Source organism: Drosophila tropicalis, unplaced genomic scaffold (genome assembly GCF_018151085.1).
Source record: "Drosophila tropicalis isolate 14030-0801.00 unplaced genomic scaffold, ASM1815108v1 contig_593, whole genome shotgun sequence".
NCBI classification, from domain to species: domain Eukaryota; kingdom Metazoa; phylum Arthropoda; class Insecta; order Diptera; family Drosophilidae; genus Drosophila; species Drosophila tropicalis.
The window spans coordinates 17,139,474-17,158,224 of NW_027173070.1; the positions used below are offsets into that span (position 1 = coordinate 17,139,474).

General features: G+C 35.4%; 5 protein-coding genes across 5 annotated transcripts; 2 read left to right on the forward strand and 3 right to left on the reverse strand.

Annotated features, from left to right (window-relative positions):
• The first annotated feature begins 326 nt into the window (after window positions 1–326).
• Window positions 327–4,835, forward strand: Tsp42Eo (Tetraspanin 42Eo). The gene is made up of 5 exons (XM_068291021.1): window positions 327–639; window positions 1,136–1,309; window positions 1,377–1,532; window positions 1,590–1,787; window positions 4,697–4,835. The coding sequence occupies exons 1-5, from the start codon at window positions 580–582 to the stop codon at window positions 4,766–4,768; spliced, it is 660 nt and encodes a 219-aa protein (XP_068147122.1). The 5' UTR covers window positions 327–579; the 3' UTR covers window positions 4,769–4,835.
• On the reverse strand, window positions 4,018–5,885 carry Tsp42Ep (Tetraspanin 42Ep). The gene is made up of 4 exons (XM_068291007.1): window positions 5,757–5,885; window positions 5,508–5,681; window positions 5,060–5,449; window positions 4,018–5,003 (listed from the first exon to the last, which is right to left on the reverse strand). The coding sequence occupies exons 1-4, from the start codon at window positions 5,814–5,816 to the stop codon at window positions 4,848–4,850; spliced, it is 780 nt and encodes a 259-aa protein (XP_068147108.1). The 5' UTR covers window positions 5,817–5,885; the 3' UTR covers window positions 4,018–4,847.
• Window positions 5,886–5,953: 68 nt separating this feature from the next.
• On the reverse strand, window positions 5,954–10,379 carry Pgant3 (Polypeptide N-Acetylgalactosaminyltransferase 3). The gene is made up of 6 exons (XM_068290995.1): window positions 9,828–10,379; window positions 8,415–8,515; window positions 8,172–8,352; window positions 7,930–8,096; window positions 6,606–7,864; window positions 5,954–6,535 (listed from the first exon to the last, which is right to left on the reverse strand). The coding sequence occupies exons 1-6, from the start codon at window positions 9,959–9,961 to the stop codon at window positions 6,374–6,376; spliced, it is 2,004 nt and encodes a 667-aa protein (XP_068147096.1). The 5' UTR covers window positions 9,962–10,379; the 3' UTR covers window positions 5,954–6,373.
• A 361-nt stretch (window positions 10,380–10,740) lies between these two features.
• Window positions 10,741–11,827, reverse strand: Tsp42Eq (Tetraspanin 42Eq). The gene is made up of 5 exons (XM_068291020.1): window positions 11,730–11,827; window positions 11,424–11,597; window positions 11,208–11,360; window positions 10,956–11,153; window positions 10,741–10,891 (listed from the first exon to the last, which is right to left on the reverse strand). Exons 1-5 carry the CDS (start codon window positions 11,787–11,789, stop codon window positions 10,817–10,819), a joined length of 660 nt encoding a protein of 219 aa, XP_068147121.1. The 5' UTR covers window positions 11,790–11,827; the 3' UTR covers window positions 10,741–10,816.
• A 1,961-nt stretch (window positions 11,828–13,788) lies between these two features.
• On the forward strand, window positions 13,789–15,082 carry Tsp42Er (Tetraspanin 42Er). The gene is made up of 5 exons (XM_068291026.1): window positions 13,789–14,004; window positions 14,187–14,354; window positions 14,413–14,571; window positions 14,645–14,833; window positions 14,903–15,082. The coding sequence occupies exons 1-5, from the start codon at window positions 13,945–13,947 to the stop codon at window positions 14,972–14,974; spliced, it is 648 nt and encodes a 215-aa protein (XP_068147127.1). The 5' UTR covers window positions 13,789–13,944; the 3' UTR covers window positions 14,975–15,082.
• The last annotated feature ends 3,669 nt before the right edge of the window (window positions 15,083–18,751 follow it).

Below are 18,751 nucleotides of genomic sequence, written 5' to 3' on the forward strand. Positions count from 1 at the left end.
TACTGATTTGTGGTCGTTTTTTTCGGCATTTTCCAAACTATGTAAGATATACATATATACTGGTAGGTATATGTACTTTACTCTCACATCAGATCGGAGATGTGTCTACATATTTCTGGCCATTAAAGAGGCATATAAAAATACGTACTACTATATATCCACAAGGCCTGTCGCTCGACGGGAGATGGAGATGCTGTTTTGGCCCGATGTTTGGCTGGCCGTCTCTTGAGTAATGACCGGCGGACGGGCTGGCCGAAACCAAACCGAAGACGGGCGGCCACTCAACGGATTTGTAAACATTTTCACGGAGCTGATTGTCGTTTTTTTTGTTTTTTTTGTTTCTTTTATTTTGTTCTTGACTGAGACTCTCTCACTCTCTGTTGGCCATCAGACGCCGCCGAAAACATTAACAGTTTGGGTCACGAGAAGCGTGCGTCGGACATTCCCGCGTGTGTGCCTTTAAATGTGTTGAATATTTAATTCATAAAAAGAAATATATAAAAAAAAAAAACAAAAAGACTTGATATTAAAAATTATATTAATTAAAATATCCCTTTGGTGGTTTGGCTATTGTGCATTATGCCCACAATACGAGTTTGCTTGCAATGGACTTCAGTTGTCTACAGTATAGTCACTCTGGTAAGATTCATTCAAGTGCATACTCGGCGTATGGGTGATTTATGTTTATGACTAATGAAAACGACTTGGTTACTTTATTTTTTTTATGATATATGTGTATTTGGCAATTAAATCTTACTTTGACATTCGCCTGTAAGATCGTCACATTTATGTACAATATATGGCCAATTTGGCAGCAAACAAACATTCCAAATTCCCAACTCTTAACCAGACAAGATGTCACAATTCACAATTTCAATATTCAATATTTGCCAGCAAGCAAAAAAAAAAAAAACAAAATAACCAAAAATGTTGCGTTTGCCATTTAAAAATACAAGCAAAAGTAATTTAATTTATTTTTATATTTCACATTTTGTTGTTGTTATTATGGATACGAACGGATGACGTTGCCTTTGAAGCGGTTTTTCTCGGTTTTTTTTCGGTTCATTTTTGTCTTTTTATAGACCATTAACAAAATAATTTGAGTTTAATTTTTTCTTCGTTTTTGATTATTTAGATACTCGGCATCCTGGCCGCCCTAGCGGGTGTCTATGAACTACAGAAGTTTGATGAGGGTTCGACTGAGCATTTGGAAAAGTATATAAAATTGGGCATGGCGGGAACATTGATTGTGGCCTCTTTTATTGGTTGTCTGGGAGCCTTTTTGGGTTCCATAAAGGTTATGGTTGTAGTAAGTTAATCTTAGCTGAAAGATTGTCATTAACTTTAAAATTTAAAATTGATTTTTATATGTTTAGCATTTGATATTTTTGGTAATCTTGATTGGAGCTCATATTTGGCGTTTGGCCCATTACAATGAGTCGAAGCAATTGGATGCCACAGAGGTTTATGTGATGGCCCTTTGGATGGAGGAGTTGCTTCATCCCGGAGCAATGCAGACACTTCAGCGCACTGTAAGTAGAATCGGTGAACCATTCGAGAGGAAGATTATGTTTTCATATGGCTTGTAGTACGAATGCTGTGGCGACAAGGGATCTGAGGACTACAACAGTCTGAATATTGCAGTGCCACACAGTTGTTTCCATGTCCAAGATGGTCTCCATGCACTGTATCCCTATAGTGAGGGTTGTATGGCAGCTGTTCAGCGAGCCTATCTTCAAATCTATCGCTATGAAAAATGGGCACATTGTGGTCTTATAATCTATGAGGTGAGTAAAGGAATAAAGACTTATGTCTATTTAATATTAATGATCATGCATATTAAATCAAATTCTATACATCACAAAAACACTGCGTCGTTTGTAGACTTTGGCTAAAAAAGTGAAAATTATTAAAACAAATTTTGAAAACTGGGTTAACTGATAGGAAAATTCTCATAATTTACAATTAGGCATTTAAAATTTTCCTTAGGTTACCATAACTTTTCAGATTAAACTCACGAAGATATAAAAATCAAATCATTGTATGGCATTATTAAGGAAATCTTTTTTTATACCCTTGTAGAGGGTATTATAATTTTAGTTAGATGTTTGCAACGAAGATAGGGATACAATTCGGAATACACTTATTCTATATACATATATAGCCCACACGAATGGCGTGCTTTATTTAAGAACTTTTAGTAGATAGTTTTTTTTTTTTATGTGAAATTAGAAATATTAGAAATTTGTTTCTTTAAATTTTTACTGGTGCAACTTCAACTTACACCTGCCAATGATCCATTTTTATATTTTAATGCCCTTGGAAAGGTTCCCTTAGATTCCAATATAATTGAGGTTCAGAAAGTTTATTTAGAGCCATGTCCACGAAAAGTTCGATCAGTTAAATAGGCCAAATTTACTTGCCCCATCTTAAATACTTTATATCTGTAGTTTTCAAGTAAGATGTTTTTATTTAATGGGGGTAATGACAAATTACGACAAAACTAAAGCTAAGTTTCCTTAGCTGTATTATGCAAATCTATATATATAAAAATGTTGTGTGAGTACCGCTTTGCACTTAGAAACTACTGAACCGATTGCGTTCCAATTTTGACACATTGTGGAGTTCAACCATGGTTTTCGTCTACTTTTTATGTCGATATCATACTAAAATGACAAATACAAACTGCCCAATTGCAAGGCTTTTGACGAATTTGTAGCAAGCAATTTGAACTTATATAAAACGTATGGTACTCAAGTATTGAAGGAATCGGAGTAGCAATTGAAAATTCTAGAAAATCATTAGAATTATACCATGAATTGGAACCAATAAAACATCTTACATTGTAGAATAAGTAGTTTTATGGAATGTACACCCATAACCAAACGGGCTCTTAAATCACTAGATTTGAAGGACTATTATACCCGAAGATGTCAAGTTTAAAAAATGAAACTTTCAAGATTAGAACGGAAAGAAGGGGTTCTCAAAACAACCGATCATTGCGGATTTTATAAATTTTATATTTAAAAGTATGAAAATACAATGAATATGGAAAATAGTTGGAAAACGCAAGTAATATTGCAATTCTCATGATAAATTAAATAAATGGTATTTGCGAATCTTATATCTTTAGAAGAATACGGAAATATAATGAATAAGGAAAATTCGATAGACGTTTAAATGCCGGTGGAATGTGGCTTCACTGCTTAAAACGTTTTATGAGTAGAAAGATGGCTATTAGGCACACAGAAAGTGACACTGACTACACTAGAGACTAGAGCTTGACTTCTGTAACCCGTTCGGATTTTTTAGATAATGGGTCGTTGCGAATCTTATATCTTTAGAAGAATACGGAAATATAATGAATAAGGAAAATTCGATAGACGTTTAAATGCCGCTGGAATGTGGCTTCACTGCTTAAAACGTTTTATGAGTAGAAAGATGGCTATTAGGCACACAGAAAGTGACACTGACTACACTAGAGACTAGAGCTTGACTTCTGTAATCCGTTCGGATTTTTTAGATAATTGGTCGTTGCGAATTTTTTATCTTTAGAAGAATACGGAAATATAATGATTAAGGAAAATTCGATACGCGTTTAAATGCCGGGGGAAATCAAATCCCAATCCAAGTCCGTTTTAACGTGTGATGCTATAAAGCGGTCATAACTGGTCATTACTTATTTAAATTACCTTTAAAAGTATAGACGGATAATGTGGGAAGGTAATTTTAATAGGTAATGTGTTTTAAAAGGGAATAAAGAAAATATTGAGAGAATAAAAGGAAAATAGTTGATCCTATTCCAACGAATTTAAGAAATAGAATGAGCTCCGGTCGTTCATGCTCCCTTATTTATACCGTTTCTCTCTGGGATATTCTGACAGTTAAATGTCAAGGCCAACTAGATATGACATTATCACTAAAGTTTTCGATAGAAATCCGATAACCTGCTGAAATGATTTAGATTTTATCGGAATAAACTACCATTCAGATTGAATTAACTAAATCAATTCTACATTTATAGAAAATATATATACAGGATCTGGTGTATTTTGGGTTTCAAAATTAAATTTCAAAATACCAACACAATTTTAAATTCAAATCAAGTTTACCAACTTTTATGTTACAATATTATGTCATTTTTCTTTTAGTGATTTACTTTCATCATTCACAATTACTGGCACTCTAGCTATTATGATTTAATCATCTTGTCGTTTATAATTCTTTTATAGCTATTCTAAAACTTATTTGTTATAATGCCTGCTCATTGATTGCAATGCTTACATTAGACTTGAACCATATTTATATTGGTTTGGTGTGATTGTTCCTTTCCTTTAGTTATAAAAACACTCTTAGATATTTTTGAAAAGCTTAAAAATTAAATATTCTTAACAATTATTAAAACGTACATATGATTCATAACATTAAGTGTATTACATACATATGTACATACTTTAAGATTAGAAAATTGAGGTTTTCGACTTAAGAAATTTAGAACCTTTCGACAATTTTCCAAAATTGTCCGACCACTTCGCAGATTTACTAGTTAATAAAATAAAATTAAAAATTAAAGACGTTTTTGAAAAGTCTATAATCAATTGAGAATCACAAACCCCAACATTAATTGCCATAACTTATATTTATCTATTTTTAATCAATTGTTTACATTATTCTCACATTGTTTTTCTGCTTACAGATACTGGGCATTATATTAGGCATTACATTGAGCTGCCAATTGACCAACAAAACACGTCGCTACAACTACTGAACCCAACCTAGGTCGATAAAATTTATGCGAATGCATTTCTTTAAATAAACTTTATAAAAATTTGCTAGCTTAAATTAAATTAAACATTTTGCAAAAGCTGAGCTCGTGAGCCGGCTATATGATTGGCACGCGGTTCACGCCTCACACCTGGCGGCACCTGCCTACGGATGCGTTGACGTTGCTTCAGCTTATACAGTAGCCAACTGAGGGCAATTGTTTGCACGAGTATGAAGATCTGTAAAAGATAATGGTAGATTAATGATTTAAGAAACTCTGCTGTCAAATGCCTACCTCAAGGCCAACAATGGACCACATAAAGACTTTATCGCGTTGCTGTACATATTGCTGGCTATTAGTCAAAGTCTCCAGGCAGCCGTGTGGATAGATTATCTGCTTATCGGAGACAGTGTCATTGGCATTATTATAAGGTTGATAGCGATAGCAGCTTGCTGGGATCAGTAAATGTAAATTTTTATAATCATCAGCATTGTTGTAGCCGCAACAATGATGACTACTTTCATATAGCTGCATGGTTTCCGAATCGTTGTGTGTGCTCAGACCATGCCAGGCCAATTCCAATTGATGCCACGGACTAACAGAGCGGCGCGCATGTGGTGCATAGCCATAATTATGCAGCTGCAGATACTCCACGCCCAGAATAATCAAGATGAACAAGGTGAACTGAAAATTAAATGAGTGTTTATAAAGTGATAAAAGACAGTGATAAATGATTACCTACTATGATATTCACACTGAGGAGATTGCAGACCAGACCATAGCAGCCAAAAATCACTATAATGCAAATAGTGCCACCTAAAACTAAACTTTCCACAAAATAAGTATGTTCCGGTGTATTAGGCTCAGCCATTTCTAAGCCCAAATCTGCTGCAGATATAATGCCAATTGCCAGCAGCTGAAAAGAAGAGGAATAAATATAGGTATATAGATTAGATCGGGCAAGCAAATATGAATTAAATTTATAATTTACCATATATAGCAGATTGGAGAGTAATCCGGTGCACTTGATTGTGTTGTAGCAGCCGATCATTTTGCAAATAATGCAATCTCGACTGAGCTGTTGTGATTTTAAAGAAATTGCACTGACTTTTTGTGAAATGGCCAAAGATAACCCCTAAGCATAAGTGATAAGACAAATGCAATGCAAATACGAGTACAAGAGATGCTGCAGCATATCAACATGGCCTTATTATTTGTCTAGTTAAAAATTGTTAAATTTATTGAAGTGGGTGCTCTATATAAACATGTTCAAAAGTAGTAAGTACATTATAGCTACTTAACTTTCTATATATGTATGTTTATTCTTAATAAGTATGACATAGACATAGCACAGAGTTCTATCAAGTCGCAATGCATTCAATGGGAAATGCATTCAAAGTATAAATGTTTTATAAACAATTCTTGTGGGTGTTTTTCGGTGTGGGTGTCGTTGTGTTTGTGTGGGTGTGTGTGTGTATGTGAGTTTAAAAAACAACGAGTGGCATTCGTCAGACAATTTCAATAAATATCACATTATGTTAAAGAGAGAGAGATATATGTAGAAATGTTTTTGCTAAGGTTAACGGCAGGCATTAGCATTTTGGTCATTTACAAGCGCCATGGCAATGGTATTAAGCCCCATTTCTGTGTTATATCCTTGAAATCGCATTGCATGCTTAGCACCACTTTTTCCACCTTCTGACTACGTGTGTTTGTGGCCGACTTGAGGGTAAGGCAAAGTTTTGTATCTCTATGCGAAATTTGTTGTGTCTACGCAGGAGGAAAGAGGAAAAGTAAATATTAGTAAGCAATTTGTATTTTTGATATAATCGATACTTACATCCATATCGTAGTTCCAGAATTGACTTGGTTCACTGGCGCATTGCGTCAGCATTACATTTGATGTGGTGGCGTTTCGGTTCTTGAGCAGCTTTATTACACCCTGCTTGGGCGGACGATAGGTAAGACAGACATTGTCATTGGTCATTATCTGCCCTTTGGGTGTTATCACAAACATATCCATGGTCTGGGCATGAGAGGTACAATCGCCCACGGTTACCGGCTGCAGGGAGGAACGCGGCACATCATCTTTGAGCGGACGTAGACACTTGTCCCGCTCCAAATCAATTAGAGATGTGAATTCAGCTGCCTTGTTGTCAATCTCATCAAAGGCTCGACTCCATTCGCGGGACAGAGCGCGTCCGGGCAAGTTCTTCATGTGCTTGCTGTAGGCCTGGGCACATTCTGTCTCACCATCCAGCCAAATGATTTTGCCGAAGAATCGATCAGGTGCCGGGAAGAAATGCTCTGGCCAAATGTGCTCCAAATACCATGAAAATGGTTTACATTTCAGTTTCTCACGCAAAGCCACACGATCGGTAACATTAATCTTATCCTTGGAACCCAGCGAGAGTCCTGAAGTATAGAGCATTACAAAATATTGCCAATCATCCATCCAAACGCTGGCAGCACGCGCTAAATTATTGGTCAGAACTTCACTCATTCCCCCAGGAAATGTGTAAGGGGTACTGCTTCGAAAGACGTGACCTACATGAGAGCATGGGCTTATCTCTATTCTGCCGCCGCATTGCCAGATCCGGAATGACATTTCAACATTTTCGCCACCCCAGACACGCATTTCGCTATCATAGGAGCCCATCTCGTAGAAGTATTTGCGATCAATGGCAAAGAGGCCACCAGCCATGCCTGGTGTAGCTATGGGAGCTGTTAAATCCTTTGCACTACTTTCTGTGGTCGATCTCTTTCTCTCCGAGGAGAACCAACGAAAGCTCAATTGCCAATTGAAGGCTCCCCAATGGTTCTCAAAGGTTTTTGTGTAACTAAAATTGTCATCCGAGATTATATCGATGACGGGGCAGATGACCACTTCTCGTGACTCCCTAATTCGCGCCAGCAAAGGTTCTAGCCAGCCGCGTGAGCATTCACAGTGGGCATCCAAGAAGGTAAGCACATCACCACGTGCATGCTTAGCACCCATGAGACGGGCAGGAACTAAACCACTGCGCTCATTCATGCGATACAGCCGTGTAGGCACTGCCAGAACGCGTATATAGCTCTCCAATTGTCGCTTGAGGTAGGCTAGAAGGTGAGAGAGATTTCAATTACAATTCGATTGAGATTGAGTTTGTCCTCTGGCCACTCACTGCGATCACTGGCATCATCCACCAATATAATTTCCTTGAGCAGGTGTTTTGGTGAACGGTTTATTACACTCGTTATGGTTCTCAATAGCACCGACCAGGCCTCATTGTGGAATACAATGATCACCGATGTGTTGGGCAAGTCTTTGGTGTATTTTCGGTCGCGGCATCTGCAAATCGATATCAAAACAAAATGTTTAATTAAATGAAACGTTTTGCGCCCAACTTTGTGAATTGCTACCCACTCTGGTGTTCGATAGTCCTTGAGCGTACGATTGAGTGGTATCCGATCACTGGCCAGCAAATTGAAGCTGTTCAAGCGAAAGAAGCGCTGCATTCGAAAACGATCTCGAGGCGGCACCACTACGGGACGGCCATCGGCTCCCTCATTTTCAATGGGCTTGAACTGGTTAATGTTGTAATCGTCTGCAAATGAATTCGTTTCGATTTTGATGGTGTCATTGAATGATGGTGTGTCTGCTACTCACCTGCAGTCATGTTGCCGAAGATGTCTCCCTTGCCAATATAATGAGCCACAATGTTTTTACGGGGCCACAGTGAGCGACGTTTGGGCGCTGGCTTTGGATGACTATGCACGAAATCGACAAGACGAGGGCAAGTGATCCACAAAGAGCAACCAGCAAATACGACAACAAAAGATATATATGACAATGGTGAATAATAAAATATATAGGTAAATATACATTTTTAGCATTTTACAATAGACTTGGCATGATGCGAAGCGTATACGAGGTAAACAAATAAGAAGAAATGCCCAAACGCATAAAATAAAAACAAAAAGAAAAAAAAATTAAATGCAAAGTGGTTTAAATCAAAATCAAAAGCCGAGGCCAGGGCCGGTCTATGCCGTGCACCCTCAAGCCCAAGTTAAAGAAGAAGATACCCTTGGATCGTTACTGGAATCAAAGATACATTGCACTTTAAGGTAGAGTATTTAATCACCATTTTTATATAGGACGTTTAAGATATTAAACTTATCGAACTTGTTCTAGAAAATAGTTTTAAACTACTAGAGCATATTCTTGAACAGTATCTATCTAATAATATATTAGTTAAGTAAGAATGCGTATCCTTATAGTAAGGATACATGGGTCTTAGAATGGAAACCCCTTGAATCTAAAAAGAATCCTCAGAATCTAAAAAGTCGTTACCAAAATCGGTTTTTATTTCAGTTCTTTATTTCACAATTGATTGAAATCATTGCCCAATAAAAAATTACAAATTCTAAATCATTTTTCTATTCTTTAACACCAATTACCATTAGAAAATCGAAACCATGAACAGAAGTTTTAACATTAACCATGACATATTTCGGTTGACTCCTAAACCGTTTACAGTCTCATGACGATTTTTAGTATAGTTATTATTTGCATTCTTCGCTTTATTTCCGTTTTGCAAACGCTTAATTTATAATTAAGAAATGGTATGCCAAATGTAAATACATTTAGAACCATAAAAACAAAAACACAATTGACCAGTTTATGTATACGTCACTTAGTTAATGAGATTTTGACGGCAAAAACAAGTTTTTGTGGATGGGCTAAGAGAAGACTCTATTAATTTTTGAATAGCAAGTCATCAATAAAATCAAAGAGTCAATGAAGGGACGAGGCGATGCGCTCCTGGGCTTTCATGCAAGTCACTCGAGTGTAGCAACATCAAAAAGGCACTTGCAACATAGACACAACTTCACTTGTACGAGGGACAGACATGGCCTAAAGGAAATTATGCAATGCCAGACTGAAGAAGAGTCACATCAGAGTGGTTTCTTTTTTTTTTTTTTTAGTTTTAGAAGAAACCTAATCACTATCATGACCCATACATACACATGCACATACATATGTACACGTAGTTTTATTATCTTTTTGGTTCTTACTCACCTTTGCTGTGGGTCCGTGTTCTGTATGCTTGCCACATATAAATTTATGCTAATTGCAAACATGAAGAATGCAAAGAACAGCAAAAATAGATAGAGAAGCCAGAGCTTCTTTAGTTTCTGAAAGGGCAAGCCCATCGTCGGTCTTTAACTAGTCGATAATATATGTATGTAATATTCGGTCTTAACTTCGCTCTGTGGCTATTGACCCGTCGTTTTGGGTCCGATTGGGATCTGGTCTGTACGCCAGCTCTGTTTAACGGCAACTAAACCAGATATTGCTATTAGATGTTGTTTTTGTTGCTTCTCCGGACTGCTAGGTTGTGTGGAAAAAACAATTGCCAGCTTTCAAATACGCGCGTTGCAAATTGTGTCAAATATTCCTAATGAATACATATCGCTTGTTTCGTTTGTCGTTTCGGGGGCGGTGGGTTGAAGCGGTGAATGGCAGGTGCGCGGTAAGCCAAGCTGTTGTTTACTTTGCAATAATCCAAATAAATAACAACATTCTTTTCTTCTTACTTTCACCAAAACAAAACTAAAACGATTGTTATCGATAGGCAAGCAGATAACAGTGTTGGTTAATCGCTGGTGACTAATAGCCGTTCACACTGTCTGGTGCTAGTTACTGGGTTTCTGTCACTTACTTTCTAGGCGTCTCTTTTACTATTATTTGATTACATACATACGGATACATACGGAAACATGATTCATAGAATATTTAATGTTTAATATTATTTTTTTGGTTTATTTTGCAAACGGTTGTTCGTGATTTGACTATTCACAGTGTTTTTTTAAAAATGCAAACGGAAAACAGCTGGTGAAAAGGTCCATCGCTAATTTAAAACTACAGCTGTTGACCGATATGTTGGCGGTTTGTTATCTCTTATCGAAATTATTTAAAATTCCATAAAAACTTTGCTATCAGCCTGCTTTGTAAATGTATTTTGTACAGCTTCTAATACTGTTGGAATTTGAATTAGCTATTTATTTCTAACGATAAAGACGTCTACGTTCGGCATTCTGCAATGTTATGGCCAATAAACCAGCCACAATTACTGTTAGTAGCTGAAAAAAGAAGAATTGAAATTCAGTTTCTTCTAGATAATCAAATGAGTTCCTTAAAACTCACCTCCAGTCCAACAATTGACCAATCACTAATACGCTCATAACGTGTTCCCTTCACAAAGGCAGCACCCAACTGTTGATTACAGCCCACTGTGTAAAGATCGGTGACAATGGTCGAATTTTGATTGTAATAGCAACTAGAAGGTATAGTCAATCCGCTGTCGGGATAATTAATAGGTCCAGTCATGCCACAGCAATGATACTAAAAGAGGAAAACATCAAATGGGATTAGCCCCTGTAGGATAGTGTGACCTACCTTGATCTCATAATAGGACATACTGCCCTTTTGATAGAGTTGATTTTGCCAGGCATTGTTTATAGTCTCATTGGCCAGTAGTTGAAAGTTGATGGGCTGAGCGAATATCACAGTGACTTGTCCACAGATCAGGGCCAATAAAATTGCACAATACTTTCACAGAGAAAAAACATTGATGTGAATTGAAAATAAACAGAAATATTTTTCAAAACTTACAACCCATGTCAATCGTATGCTTTCCCTTAAGGCTGCTATGCATCCAAAAATGGTGCCACCAAAGAGTAGAACCCCCAGGACAATGCCCAAAATACAGGGGATTCGGATGGCCAGACTATGACTGAAGCTTATCAAGGCAAAAGAGCAAGCGGCTATGGACAGAGCGCCAAATACCTAGAACAGAGCGGGGGAGAGCGTGTGGAGTGAGCTCGAGTAAATTAATATATATACTATATTTATTTATTTTGTATAAATTTCGCGTATCAGCCAGGGATTTGTTATTGTTTGATAAGAATGCTCACTCACACAGCAAAGGAAGTCCAAAATAAATGAGGAGATTTTTAATGTTTTTGTACCGCAACTCATTTTCGATGGCAACGTTACGTTTCGACCACTCTCAGTGCTTTCAGTTAACTATTGAAACTTGGCAAAAACAAAAAACATTCAAATGACAAAAAGCTACCCGAAAAGTCGGTTGAAGCTAAGGCAGCTGACTGATAAGATTTGCCGGCCATGCTGGGAACACTTTTTCGATTCAAATAAATGAGAGCCAACCATCTGAATATGAATACACATTTCGAATACTATTGTAATTCTCTCACCCAATCGTGTACTTAATTAGGCAACTTGTTTGATAAGCACTCGAGCCGAGCCATCAATAAATGCATGTTTCCACATACATACATATATACATAGAGATATATGTATGTATATATACGTAGGGTCCATCAGTGTTATGGAAGCCCCCTTCAACAGAGATAATGTGCCAAAGTATCTAAACATAGTCTTTGGGATGGATTTTCTTTGGGTTGGAAATTGTTTGAACAATATGTGGATTACTTATGTGAAAAAAATGTATAGTCTTACAAACGAGTCTATAAAGCAATATATGAACACATTTTTAACTACTTGTAAATAACTAAGTAACATTGATCCTGCTCGTATGAATGATAGGACAGTAAGTTTTAATATTGTAACAAAATTATACTGTAAAATATCTTTAAAAAATCTCTAATAAGAAATAAATGTTTCTACATTGCTTATGACTGTGCTATAACTAAGTATAAGATCTCCTATAAGATCTTTAATGTTGTCTATTAACTAATAAGTATATATACAAATTGAATATATTAAACAAACTATTTGTAGTCTTATTGATTTTTAATTGTCCTAAATTTGCATGTTTATACAGTCTGATTTGGTAATATATTAAAAACAATATATTATTCCTACTATCTAATTTCTTTAAGAAAGTTTGTCCTAAGTCATATTTGACTTTTATTTTCGACTAATGAATATAAAGATCATTTTTTAACCATAGTTTATTAAAAGTATTTGTTACTTCTTCAATTTTATTGCATATTAAACATAAATATAAATTCAGGATTGCATCTCATTGTAATAAAGTAAAAAAATAATTATTATTCGAGGTTCCTGGTATTACCTCTCATTTAGAGTCTTCCATAATTTGTGGGATTCTTCAAAAACATTCTTTTTGGCTTTTTACTTTGTGGTCAAAAGGCAGCCTGATAAGCTCGTATATTAAAATATGCGGGTTTAACAATCTAAAATTAATAAAACGAAACATTTCAGAATATTTTAGAACTTTACCTTTAAAATTTCATAAATATCTAATAAGAATCTGGATTATTTCATAGAACATGTAATTTTCTAAGGCTTCTAAGGTTTCTGGACCGAACCTTTTAGAAATTCTTTCACGAATTCCACACATGAATCATGGGCCATGATATAGATTTAATTATAATTATGTTTCATAAATTAATTCTAATAGGTATTCTTAAAATTACAATTGAAATTCTAGTTTATATAAAATATTATTTTTATTTCTTATACTTTTGGATTTTCTTGGGTCACAACAGACCATCCTATTATCATCTATTTCCTAACAAGATTGCGATATTTTTTCTAGGGCATGAAAAGATACGAGTGCTTGGGTTACTTATCAGTAAATTCACCTGGTTATTATCTCAGGGTTAAACATGGGAACTATTGGAATGGGTTTTCGAGACATTTTCATAGTCAATGTGATTTACTCATTCGGTTCCCCAAAACTCAAAGGAAGTGGCCAACTACAAAGTCATACATTGGAATAGCAGGTCAAAAGAAGTGATTCAACTCGTGTATAAATGTTATCAATGACTCAACCAGTTGCCAGGTTGCTGAAAATATTGGTTATTTGATAAGTTAATTCCAATTGATCCGTTGCGGTAAGTTCAATTTCTCACAGTGTAGTTTTACTGATTAACATTATTATTGTTAGTTGTTAGATTTCCAACGCCAAAAAGTCAGGGGAAAATAAACAAAAACAAACACAAATTGCTCCGACCAATTATTATCACGACTAGCCCAGTCACAAGCGGAACGAAATCGAATTTGTCTCCCTATATTTTTTATAAATTTTTAGTCTTAGGGAAGTCATTGCGCGAAGTTGTCGTAGTTAGTTGACACTCGAAACCAGTTGAAACGTATTTGAATATTAGAACATAAAACACAATACATAATGGGTTGTACAACGGCAATTATTAAATACTTGGTGTTTCTTTTCAACTCCTTGTGTGCGGTAAGTGCGATTGGGGAATATGAGTCATTTGTTGTTCAAAGGTTTATAAGCTTACCCAAATCGCATTTCGTTATCTATTTGTGTGATGTATGGGTATAACCTAAATATCTGATAGGATTGGGGTGTGGCCACGTAAACTATTGGATATTTATGTGTGTTCAATTGAATTCTCGAATTTTCAGTTACTTGGCATTGCTGTAATAGTGGTCAATTCGCTTGCCCTGAAAGATGCCGCCGACGAGACACGTCCCATATTGATATTCTTTATTGTGCTTGGCTCTGTGATATTCCTGATCTCGTTCTTTGGCTGCTGTGGAGCCATCAAGGAGAGTGTCTGCCTATCCTGGACAGTGAGTTGCTCAGTAAAACAAATGAATCCTATAGCTTTAAAATTTCTTCCCTTTCTAGTATGCCATCTCGTTGTTGGTTCTGCTTATACTAACATGTATCTTGGTCTTTGTCTATGCCAAACGCATTGATGGTGAACAAGTTGCCAAGAATGTTCTGAATGATGCATGGAATAAGCAAAAGAATGGCACAGATGCCATGTCATTCTATCAGACAAACGTATGTACAACAATAGGTTAATATTAATTATATATGTATATGTATATCTCATTCATCTTTATATTATATGCAGTTCCATTGTTGTGGCGTGAATGGCACCAGCGATTATAGTAATGCGCATTTGGCGGTGCCAACAAGTTGTTATTCCAATTCCACGACGACTGCACCTTACACTGTGGGTTGTTTGACCAAACTGGAGGACTTCTATGAGCAGGCTCTGAAATTGGTCAAAGCATTCGGTTGGATATTGGTTGCCATTGAGGTGAGTCAAAAGTGCCCTCAGGGTAATCCTTTTCCAGAGATATTAATAACTTGGTTTGTTATTCAACAGGCTGGAACCTTCGTGAGTGGCAGCATTTTGGCCATATCATTCAATAACGAACAACGTCGCTCTAGATATTAATTCAACAATTAGCATTCTTTGTACTTCCGGTTATAAATATACGTTTTATTAATGTAATAAATTTTAAAATGAAAAGTTGTACCAAACTTTCCATTCTATAGATAAACATTTGTTGTCATGGCCTTTATCTCACTTGAGTAATACACACAGTTTTCCCAGTGGAGTTCACTCATACTCATAACCTACTCAATGTTATTTTTATTATGTGGTTTGGTGATATTTGCAATGTAAAACAAGAAAGTACAAATTCTTCTGGTGTAATTTTTATAAGCCCCTTTGCCTGGTGACAAATCCGGCCCTGTAGATTGGAGTTTGAATAGGGTAACTCGTAAAGTATACATATTTTTAATCAGCTTTGATAAACAAATGTATTTTAGTGTTAATAACAAAGAGAGAATAAAGCGAAATTACAAAGAAGGGCTAACCACAATCACTTCGTTTAGTTTCGTGTAATTCTTTCTCATTTTGGACTTAACAGAAGATTTTCGAAAAATCAAACAAATCTTGGAAATTTTACTTATCTCGAATGGTAAAAGGAACTTCTTGTGGCCTGTAATTAAAATTATTAAGCAAATCGATCATATTCTTTGACAATTTAGGTATATGTTAATGATGCCTATCAAGCCGCACAATAATCGGATTGATAATAGACTCCTGTTTCTTATTTCATTAAATAACCCAGCCGGCTTACTTGGTACACACTGTCGATTCCAGACTTATTCATTTCCAGATTACTTTTATATGACAGACAGTTTGACTAAAAACTAGATTAGAGCAGTCAAAAATGAAATCACTTACTAACCTCCTTAATACTAGTTAAAATAGAAGCCATGCAGTAATCACTTGTTCAGAAGTAAAATAAAGAAAGAAGTACTTATTTTAAAAGAACCAAAAGGATATACTGTCCGCTAGGTGCGCCAAAGTGCTAGTTGACATGGTCTTACTTTTTCGTCGTGAAATTTGGTCCATTTATAAAATAAATTTTCTACGAATTTGAATTGGCGTTATTAGGTGATGCAGGGTATAAACAATTGTGTATTTCGTTTCCCTTCTGAATTCACTCTTTCCCTAATCGCCGTTCTCGAGAGACAAACTCGCGGTTATACTTATAGAAACCTATTTATAAGTACATGTTACTAATGATTTAAAAGCTCTGAGCAACATTGCCTGATCTCAGTCTTCTTGTAACTTCTGTTTAGTTAAGTGGAAAGTCGTAACCATGCGTCAAGAGACGTATTGTATGAGTGCGTTAAGTGCGGTAGGTTCAACAACTTTAAAAATATATTAAAATGTGCCTCTAATATAAATAATTAAGATATTTAAAATGTTCATTATGTAAACTTAAAAGTGATGTGTGCATTAAAACCAATATGTTTTAACTTTAAGGTTATCTGACCTTAAGTTAATGATATGTGATAAAATTGATAATGATGATTTGAATGTTACCATTATGAATACTAACTTTTAGTTTTCTATTTAGTTATTTGGTTTAATAGGTACAGTAAAGTTCTCGCTGGCCTTACTGCACATAAAGTCTGTGCCCCAAATCATTTTTATACTACTCATTGTATTGGGCGCTGGCTTGGTAGTCTCTTCTATTTTTGGTTTTATAGGCAATAGTCGGGAAAATTTATGCATGATTTGGCTGGTAAGTTGACATTTTACTAATTGAAATTCAGTTTAAACATTACCTACCTCTCAGTTCATTATCACAATGACAATTCTATTAGTGTGCAGCTGCCATTTGAACTTTGTCTATTTGAAAATACATGAAAATGCAAGTAATCCTAAAGAAGAATTGGTAAAAGCCTTTGAAAGATATAAGCAATCAGGAAATAATGTTTCGGAATCTGATAAAATGATGCAATTTCAAAAAAAGGTAATAAGTCTAATGTATTATTAATCAATTCCTAACTCTGTCTATGGATGTTTCTATGGATTTAGAATCAATGTTGCGGAATTAATGGAATAAATGATTATATGGACTACACTCTGCCTAGAAGTTGTTTTGGCAGCGACGGTGTAAAATTTGAAGGCTGTGCACTAAAATTAGAGACAACACAAGTAAACGAGTATAAACATTTAAAACTATTCACTATTGGCATGATAGTTATTGAGGTAGGCACATAGGTAAATAGTATTGATTGTTTTTGATTTATTCAGTTTAAATATATATTTGGCAGGCCTGTTCAATCGGCTGCGGCTTTCTCTTGGCAATAAAAATACGCTCTATTCAACCAAAAATCTATTATGTAAAATTTTGAGTCATTGATACGAAGAAAAAGCTTTATTTATATGTGTATATTAGTAATATAATTATGAGTAATAAATTTATTTAGTTCATACCCTGACCTGGCAACAACTGTGTTTAGCCATCAAATATCAACCAACGAAGTATGCATAAGTGTGTTTATTTATAGCGAACTATATATTGAATTTACAATAAGTTAGGACATTAATACTGTCGAATGTATTAAAGACTAAGGAGTTTTAAACTTGCGAGATTTAGTCTTAATATAATATTAAATTTATGTAAAAACATGATTTGAGACATCTTTCAATCGTAAATATACGAGGGCTGATAACTAAAATTCTCCCGAACTTCTGATATTTGTCTACAGGGGTTCTGAAGATTCTTCTTCTTCGATACACTCATTTCTTTTTCGTTCTACAACAAAGTGCAAGATCGACATGTTATGATTCGGAAGACAGGTGCATCTTTACTTATTAGTTTCAGGTCAATACATTCCAAATTGTAAGAACACTGAGAAGTAAAAACATATTTGTTGAATCTCATTTTAGAAAAATCTGATATATGTATATCACCAAGATACTTGAAAATAAGTTTAAAAAATCCTGCTAGGTAATGATGAGCCGGAAACTAAACTGCAATCTACTCTTTGGATGTAGCAAGGTAAGGCAAATATATGAATGAGTAATGTGTTAATATGTGGTTTCGATAAAGCAACTTATGACTGTCAATTCTGAGTGCACGATGATTTGTTGCCGGAAGTCTTTGGATAAATTCGTATAAAAAAACTGCCGAAAAGGCAGTCTTCCCAAACAGTTAAATAAACAAACAAGCAACAGTTAATCTTAAGAGGAATTCAAAAGTGACGATGATGATGACCTGTCTGGATGACCTAATGAACAATAATCTACTTAAATATTTTAAAACAGAATAATTATTGAAGAAAGCCTTAAAAAGACCATAATTTTCGAGCTCATATCCGTTCGACAGAAATTAGTAGTAGTTTGGGAAGGAATCGCCACTTAAATTCATATTTTATTGAATGACAGAAAATTATTTGGCCAATAGTTCTGAAGGGCTTTCTATTCATGGTAATAATTTAATGCACTTTATAATCAAAGCACTTACAAAAGTATAAACAAGAAAACCCAACAAAAATACTTAACAATAAATTTTCTGAACATAACTTCAATTTCCTTTCGTTTTTCTTGGAATCCATAAGTGGACACAATCAACACTTGCGAAATATGTATGACACACGCGATATATCAAAAGTGAAAAGTTGCCATTTTCTAAACGAAGGTTCCAACTGAGTTCAACTAAATAGTCTTGCATGCCGGCGTGTCGACAGTTTTCAACCTACAATTTTAATTGCCAAAACATCCTGACACTGGCACACACTGAACACACGCGAGTCCAGTATAAAGTAAATTACGCCAAAATAAACACAATTTAGAATGCATTGGCACACATTTCGGTGGAGCCTAAACAAAAGTCGTTGCAGAGTTGTCTTCAGACATGCTAAC